The sequence below is a fragment of the Leptonychotes weddellii genome, chromosome 6 (assembly GCF_054177405.1).
Source record: "Leptonychotes weddellii isolate Sample4059 chromosome 6, ASM5417740v2, whole genome shotgun sequence".
NCBI lineage: Eukaryota > Metazoa > Chordata > Mammalia > Carnivora > Phocidae > Leptonychotes > Leptonychotes weddellii.
This window is the reverse complement of record NC_138374.1, coordinates 107,968,488-107,977,100: the sequence shown is the minus strand read 5'-3', so window position 1 is coordinate 107,977,100 and position 8,613 is coordinate 107,968,488. Positions and strand designations below refer to the sequence as shown.

At 50.9% G+C, this 8,613-nt stretch overlaps 2 protein-coding genes across 3 annotated transcripts in view; one reads left to right on the top strand and one right to left on the bottom strand.

Moving 5' to 3' along the window:
- The window catches only part of CR2 (complement C3d receptor 2), a 436,172-nt gene extending 427,697 nt beyond the window's left edge, over positions 1-8,475 (top strand). The window contains exon 22 of the mRNA XM_081824904.1: positions 8,407-8,475. Coding sequence (XP_081681030.1) covers positions 8,407-8,441 — 35 coding nt within the window. The 3' untranslated portion in view covers positions 8,442-8,475. The remainder of the gene's footprint in view (positions 1-8,406) is intronic.
- PLXNA2 (plexin A2) overlaps positions 1-8,613 on the bottom strand; it is a 210,468-nt gene that overhangs the window by 102,771 nt on the left and 99,084 nt on the right. Inside the window, exon 5 of one of the 2 annotated variants that reach the window (XM_081824897.1) lies at positions 2,221-4,354. The exons of the other annotated variant lie outside the window; for it this stretch is intronic. Coding sequence (XP_081681023.1) covers positions 4,334-4,354 — 21 coding nt within the window. The 3' untranslated portion in view covers positions 2,221-4,333. Of the gene's footprint in view, positions 1-2,220; positions 4,355-8,613 lie in introns of those variants that run through there. 2 annotated transcript variants of the gene reach the window in all.

Below are 8,613 nucleotides of genomic sequence, written 5' to 3'. Positions count from 1 at the left end.
CTGAAGTCCTCTCGCTGCCTGTGAGCTATAGATGGTCTTTGAGGACTGATACCTCTTAACCCTTGCCTTCAACTCCAACAATATCAAATCTGGGGGACTATTCCCTGAATATGCTGAACTCTTTCATGCCTCTGTGCTTTCCTTCAGTTGAGAAATACTCCTTTGCCTTCTGCTCCACTTGGTGAGCTCCTCCCCTTTCATGAGTCACCTAGAGCAACACCTCCTCCAGGAAGCCTTCCTTGACTCACAGACTGTTGGGTAGCACCCTCTCCTGCATTCCCAGCGCTCTGCACACTGTATCACAATACTGTTTCCCTGGCGTATGTGTGATTTTGTCAGAACGGGCTCTATGCTCACAATAGGTCCTCAAAGGTTGGTTGATAAATTACTTGGAAGCTGAGTGGTTAACTAAGACATTGTTCTCAGCTCTGTTCATTTTTCTCTTTCCAATCTTCCTCTGGCCTGACTCTCATCTCTGCCCATTTCCCTCTTCTCATTAAACATTACTTGAGGGACAGAGGCTGAACCCAGACCGTTTGCTAAGCCACCAACAGCTGATGACACAGCCAGTTCTCCCTCCACCTGGTGCAAATTTCAAACCCCAACCTGTCTGCAGAAGAGGGGGGTGGGAATAACCAGGAGGGGGAGTGAGGAGGGTTGCTCTGTGCAGAGTGGCAAAGGGAATTTAACTGTGGGGCACACACACCATGAACTGGGGATGGTGCCTGATGTGGGGTCCCAGAGCTGGGCAGGCTACGGAAAGATAAAAGGGCCAGCTTGGAAAGTGCAGCCAAGTGGGGCTCCAAAAACCAAGCAAGCCTGAGGAGAAGGAGCACAGACCTGCTCTCCCCCCAGTGAGCACAGCCCTGACCCGTGGTCTGAAAGAGCTGTGTAGTATGGACACCCTTCCGCACTCCCGGAACACACAGGAATGCCTGCTCTCATCTGACGCATGTCACGTACACTGTTCTCATAAGCACACACACTCCCAGACCCAGGTCAGCCTCTGTCCTGCACAGGCTCGTGGCCAGAAAGGAGGCGTTAAATGTCATGGCCGCAGGAGACATTCAAAGACATTTTCTCGGTAGGGAAACTGAGGCTCCAGTTGGCCTGTACTCAGACATACGGGGGAAACTCCAGGGATTAAGAACCCTAACTTACCACTCCCCTGTCACTCTCCTGTCACCCCCTGCCATCCCTCCACCACCCTTCCCACACACCTCCCTGGCAGCTCCCAGTTGGGTTCTAAGCGTCCCTAGGACCAGCTCCCGAGAGACCCGTTGTCTGACGGGCAGCATGTGTGGGTGGCTGGCCAGAGGAAGAGCCCCCTGTGTTTCGGTAGGCCCGCACAGCTGGTCACCTCTGGCTGAGGAGCGCAGAGGCCAGTGTGTGGAGAAAGCGACCCGTGGTCAGCTTCCCATCTCACGGGAACCCTGTGTTCATGGGACCTCTCCTGTGTAAAGGGCCTGAGCCCTGGGTACGAGCAGCCAGCGGGAGTGGGGCCCAGCTCCTTCCCCATCCTACACGGGCACCCAGAACCCAGGGCCACAGGGGAAGGAGCCTCAACGAGTGGGCCTAACAGGCAGCACCCGCCTCCCGCCCTCTCCCGGGGTGGAACGTGGAGAATGGGCTGTGCACCTCAGAACGTCAGATCGTGCTCCTCGGAAGGGTTCGCTGACTTCCCCTCCCCGCCCTCCCCGTTCGCTGATGCTTGGTGCATGTCTTGGCACCTCCGATGCTGTATCTTCACATCACAGCAACTGCCCTGCTCATCAGTGAATGGAAATAACTCCTCACGACGGCTCCTCTGGTGTTGCCATCTTTTGTGTTGATCAAAACAACAAAACGAATCAGACTCGCGGCGTTTGATTGAAGCCTAATTGGAAATCCAAAGTGGCACTAAATGTTATGGTCTAAACAAAACACATTCAATTACAGAAACCCAACACGGGGAGCATGAAAGTGAGCTCCGGGCAGGAGCTAAAAAGCAGGCTGCAGAGTTCTGGGGCATCACCGCGGGGCTGGATGAATCTCAAGACGACAAGCACAGAACCCAAGAGCCCAAGAACCTCCGCTTAGGGCAGTGAAGGCATGGATACCCGTTCGCCCGGTTCACATTGGAGCTGCACGGGAGAGGCTGAATTGGGGCCTGATGTGTTCTAGGCCTGCTCTCCTTGCAAAGAGGGCCGGCTGTGGATGCGGGTAGAGAGAGTGCAAGGGAGTCATGGTGTCACCCACTGGGCCTCCCTGGTGGTGGGGTGAAGGCAAGCAGGGCAGGAGCTTTGCAACCACACCGGCCTGCACCTCCACCCCAGCCCTGCCTCCTGGGAGTGGTATGAAGGGCCTTGCTCAGTTCCCTTAACTTTGTGGAGCCTTCCTTGTGTGTCAAGTGGGGGTGATAAGGCTTGTTGTAAAGAGTCCAGATAATGCTTGTGAAGCCTGTGGCCTGCCGCACAGGCCAAACTGCAGCTGTACGCTCCTCAGGCAGGGCACTCTCTCTCCATCCACTCTGCGCACCAGAGCCATCTCCCGGGATGGTCCATGTAAGGCCCCCGGGCTGCGCTCGCTTTCCTTTGTTGGTTTTGAAAACAAAACAGCGCACTGCCCCAGTCTCCTTGGGGGTGTCAAACGAGGACTTGTGAGTCCGTGCTGGTCCCCTGAAGCCTTTAAAGCCACTGCTAAACCTTTTCCTTAATTTGGAACCCAGTGGAGTGGGAGCAGGAGGGGAGGTGCCTTGTGCCCACACGCGGCAGCCAGGGGGCGCCGTCTCAAGAAGCGGGAGGTGTGGATTTGGCTTCAGAAGGGTGGGGTGGAGTCCTAGCTCTGTGGTTAGCCAGCTTGGTGGCTCTGGGCAAATGACTTAGCCAGACTTGAATTTCAGTTTTCCTATCTCTAAAAGAGGCGAGGACAATACTGCTTCTCCCATGGGATTGTTGGATTAGCTGAGGTCATGTTTGTAAACTAAAATAAGAAAAACAACCTGAATGTTAGTTAGATTTCAACACAAATAAAGTAGAGGTGAGAGGCAAGGCAGGGTGGTTAGTTTTCTTTTTTAGGTGTGGCTATACGCAGAGCATGATCTGCAGGGCTGGGCCTGGTGATTATGCATGGGACACAATCATAAAAATATAATTACGGCTACCACCATTTATTAAGCAGGTAATATAAGCCAGATACTTTTCAGAGTGCTTTTTATGTATTAATTTATTTAATTTAATCCTCAAGCAGATGCCATAATTATGCCCATTTTACAGATGAGGAAACTGAAGCACACAGAGGTAAAGCAGCTTGCCCCAGGTCACACAGCAATAAGTACTGGAGCCAGGACTCAAACCTCAACAGGCAGGCAGAGTCTAGAGCCCATACTCTTCATGGGGTCAGGAAATTGCCCATCATCACCATCTGCTTCCTCACGTTCTGGTTTGGTAGACCTTCCCTTCTCAAGAGTCACTTCCCCCTCTGGTCTCCTGTCCTCAAAGAAAAGACCGCTCTTGACTCGATAATCCCTGAGGTCTAACCAGCTCTGAACTGCTGTGTCAAAGAGAGAATGAGTCCTCTGTCGGAGTGACCCCAAGAAGAGAAAGACACGGACAGGCCTCTCTCTCCCTGGTTAGTAAGCACACTGTATGTCTCTGCTACAGCACGGCTCACTTTATATTGTAATTCATCTACACGTCATTCTTCCCCACCAGAATGAGACCTCCCTGAGGGCAGGGATTCTATTTTATTTATTGCAACACAAAAGCACACTTAACAGTGCGACCATTGCACTGAAAAGAGCAGAAAGAAATCAAGAAGGTACCTATCTTCAGACAGCCCTGTTTATAACAGTTTGCTGGAATATTACTTAGAAAGACTGCCCTATCTATATCTACATATGCAAATGACTTGTCAGTGGACAGCTCTATGCATTATACATGGTAGACACTTAACGGTCCGTTGAGTGAATGAGTCTATGTATGCAAATGGTATGCAAATCTTTCCCTATTTTAATTTGACCCTCGGGAACATCTTCAGTGACTCTCTTGGGCCCAGGTTGTTTTTTAATTTTTTTTTTTAATTGAAAGTCTGTAAAGACAACCAGTTTTCTTTCTTGCCTGTGCCGAGGGAAGCTGTTGTCAAGTTGGGAAAAGAATGCTGGGCTGGACCAGGTTAATTAGGATTAATTCTGCTTCTCCTGGTCATTCAGGGGAAGACATCAGCAAGGGACTCCCGTCTCTGGGCATCAGTCTCCTCACCTTTAAGAACAAGGGAGTGGGTTTCCTGCTGGCATCGAGACACTATGATTTCCCATCTCTCAGTCACAGGAACATCATCCTGGGCAGGCAGAATGTCAGTGTTCAGCACTACCTGCCTAGAAAGAGAAATCAAATCCCTTGCCAAGGATTAGAGAAAGTCTCCAGCCCCCCTGCCCATTTAGAGAAATGAGTTTTTTTGGCACTAGTTCTCCCAGCCTGGGCATTGTGTTCAATCATTTCTTTCCAAACCAAAGGATTTTAAAATAAGAGGCTGGAGTTTTCTCTCTTAAATACAACAAGCCAAGCGTCTGATTAATAGGGTGGGTTTGCATTTCCTTTCTCTCATGTGAAAATATTTATTAGAAAAATGTTCCAATGAGAATATTAATAGCCAGGGTATCAGCTCTGTGTCAGCCTCTTTGTTCCTTGACATTTGAAATGGGGGGCGGGGAGGGGGAGAAAGAAGGAAAATCAAAACCCAGGCTTGCGGTGGTCACCTTTCCCCGGGCCCCCTCCCTCAAGAGGCAGGATTCTGCCCTTCCTTCGGGAAAGGCACTGAAAGGAGCAGCTTAGCTCCTGGGCCACACTGGGGTCCCCCGTCCTTAACCAGAAACACATGTGCATCAAAGGCTTGGGTTGCAAGTGACACATTTGAAAACAAAAGTGCAGCCGAAATTCGCTTATCCTCACTTTCCTAATCCGCAAACTCTGTAATTCTCCCCAAAGCCCCTCAGACTCTGCTACAGTCCAAGCCTGCTCACATCCTCTCCTCCCTCCACAGCTCAGCCCAGGTCTCCCGCACCGCCCCCACCGGCAGAGGGAGGGCTCCCGTTACTGAGACCCCGAGTGCCTTGTAAAAATACACCTTGGCATGCTCTGCCTGCGCCCTGGGAAGCCTTATCGCCTGGACTAAACAAATGTGCACAATCAAAATAATAGTCTGAGTTGTCAAAATAAATGAGTAGGGAACATCTGGAAGTGTGGCTCCCCACATTCTTTCCTTCCCTTCCTCAAGCCTTTAGATGCCTTAGGGGTCTGGCAGCTCAGTGGCTCCGGCCACTTGGACTAGTCCGAGGCCACTCGGACTACTTCCGAGTCACAATAGGCCCTTTGAAAATGCTTATATTTGGTGCTAGGTCCAGGTTTGCAGTAGGTAGGCCCTCCCCCAAACCAGGGAAACCCAAATTAGTTCTCTGCGTAGCTGAATGGACACTCCGGATGGCACGCTGGAGGGGCGTGGCCCGTCCGCCCCACCCAGCACACCCCTTCAACCAAGGCCCCTTCAACTGAGGGCCAGGGAAGGGGTCTCTCCTGCCCATGAGCCCCTCAGAGAAGGATGGCTTCACAGTCTTCCCAAATGATTTTTGTTTCTGTTAACTCCAGGCCAAAGTTTTTCTTGCTCCAACTCTCTTGAATTACTAAGGCGGGGGTAGCTAAAAAGTCAGTTTCCTGTATGTATCCACGGGATAAGTCACCACGGCCCTGCAGAGCCAAGGTGGGGCACCCCGGAGGCCTGCCTTCCGAGGGGGCTGATGTAATATTGCTGCAGAGACACTGCCCGGGAGAACCCTTCGAAATTGTGTGTGCACTGTCTGGGCAGTTTCCTGGCAGTGTGATCCTGTTCCTGATGGATTCCCTCAAAGGCTTGCACGAAGCACTTTCCGAGCCCACATTTAATGTGGGCTTCATTTAGGACCTAACGCAACCTTTAGCAAATCAACAGTAGGCTTTAGAGCTCCTGGCACTTCCCTGTGAGTTTTGGGAAATCAAGCCAGTTCTGATGACTCTGGACTGGGGTGTTGTGCATGGCCTGACACTGAAGGGGCAGCTAACCTGTTCAGATGCCTGCTGGGCCTCCCTGTTCTCATGTGGGGTCAGGATGGGTGATCCCTAAGTTCTTAGCAGCTCTGACCCTAGGGGTCCGGAAACCACGTATGTATCTTCCCTGAGCCTTGTCTCTCGAAGTGTGCTCATGGGCCACCGAATCAGAATCACCTAAGGTGACTGGCTGTGGAGAGGTGAAGAGGCAGGGAGGAGAGACAGCGATGTGGCTTCTAAGGCTGTGTCATAAAAAAGGCAATAATTCTATCTTATTTGTGGGAAGGCTCACTCTCTGAGTCCTGAGCTGCCATGATCTGCCATGCTCAAGAAGTCTGACTCTCGGGGCCACCATGCTGTGAGGAAAGCTCATGCCCCATGGAGAGGCCTTGTCTGAGGCACTCTGGTCAACAGTCCCAGCTGAGCCCAGCCTTTTGGTTCCCAGACAGGAGAAGCTTCCAGATGATTCTAGTCCCTAGAATTCTAAGCACCACAAGTCATTTGTGTAGTAGAGAAGAGACAAGCCCTCTTCAATGTACCACGTCTGTGTCCCTGACTTCCATAGTTTGTGAACGTAATAAAAAGTTTGTTTTATATCCCAGAATTCTGAAGTGGTTTTTTATGTAGCAATAAGTGACGAGAATGGTGAGCCAGCTACAGACAAACACAAGGTCATTTGGAACTGGGGTCTGACTGCCCACTACTTGGAGAACGGCAGCCCCATCTTTTGAGACCTGGTTACCTTACCCATAGAGACCAAAAATGAAAAGCCCCATGGGTAGCCCCTTTCTGGCCACGTGTCCACACATGCATCCAGACAGGACCTTGAGGGCTTGGGGCCTGACCAATGCTCAGGGTGCCGCTTCCTTCTCTCTGCAGAGGCCTGCAATACTGGCCTCCTGGGCCTCACATCTGGGCCCAGGGCTGCCTCTGCCTATTTCAAGGGGAGTGGGACTGTTTAGTCTGCTGGGCACATTCCTGGATTTTTAAAATAAATAGCAGATTATGAGCGACTTAGCCTGATGCTGTCATTGGGCCAGGCCACAGGCTTCTGAGCCGTCCCTTAGGAGGGAGCAGCAGAAATAGAAGGTTGGAGGTGTTTGACTTGGGAACTCTGTCCCAGCCATAGTTTAAGTGGAGAGGCTTCTAGCCTTCTCTGGGATTCCAGAGAACTTCTAATAATATGACTGATAACAGCAATGATGATAATAATCATACCGCACATTGAAGGCACTGTGTGTCAGACACAACGGTTACCATTACTCGGCCCATTATACAGATGAAGAAACTGAGGTTTAGTGGTGTGAGATCTCAAAGTTAAATGTCTAGCAAGTGGCTATGGGTTAAATGGAGATCAGTCTGATTCTCAGGCTCTAGTTCTTAACCACTACACTATATTGCCTTCCCAGGCTCTGAAATAGAGAGCTGCAGCCCATGCCCCCACCCACCCCAACATACACACACACACATACACGCGCACGCGCGTGCACGCCCCCATAACCAGCCTTTCTGCTATTCCCAAGGCCCTTTCCAGCCTGCACGGAGCCATTCTCCACTGTGACTCCCTTTTTCCATTTCACCCTTCGCTGGATCATTTTATGCCTCTATTCCCTCTGCTAATTCAAACTAATTAAAGTATAAAATAGAATAATTGCTTCCATCCCCATACTCTTTCCCATCCACGTTGAGGACAGAGCTATATTCTTTATCTGGGAGTGGCCAACCTGACAAGTTGGGTGGAAACTGGGGCTATCAAGTTTCTTTTCATCTTCTCGCTCCGTTTTGCACTTGGCTCGTCGCCTGACTTTCCCTGGACTTGCTGACTGACTTCCATTAGACACTGAGGATACGGGAGAACTTGTATTCACACCCACAGCATCTGTCGATCTGCTGTTGAGGAAGCCGGGGCGGACTTTCTAGGGAAGAACCAGGCATCCTATCCGTGTGGCACCTGGGCAATTAGCAGGATTGGGAAATCAGTTTCCAAATGTTCCCCTGGGACTGGCCGGCCCTGGATCTATTAACAGTCCATTAACATTGGCTTGTTAGGCAGTTGCACTAGCGACCCAACACTTCTTACTAGTCCTATTTCTTAATTATGTGTAATTAACTGAGAGAGGGGGAGGGAGCGAGAATGAATGAGCTATATGGGATCGCTGGAGCTCTGTAAGGAGATGCAAACCTCTCCAGGCAGAACTTGAGGCCGGAGACTTGGATCTACACTCCCATGGTGCCAAAGATACAACAGGTGCCATGTTTTGGGGAAGCATCATGAGGGACAGAGAGACAAGAGGTGGGGATGAGGTGAGGGCTGGGATGACAGCAGGCTGCACAGAGATTTATTAGAAAGTGAGGGGAGGGCGCCTGGGTGGCTCAGTTGGTTAAGCGACTGCCTTCGGCTCAGGTCATGATCCTGGAGTCCCGGGATCGAGTCCCGCATCGGGCTCCCTGCTCGGCAGGGAGTCTGCTTCTCCCTCTGACCCTCCCCCCTCTCATGTGCTCTCTCTCATTCTCTCTCTCTCAAATAAATAAATAAAATCTTTAAAAAAAAAAAAGA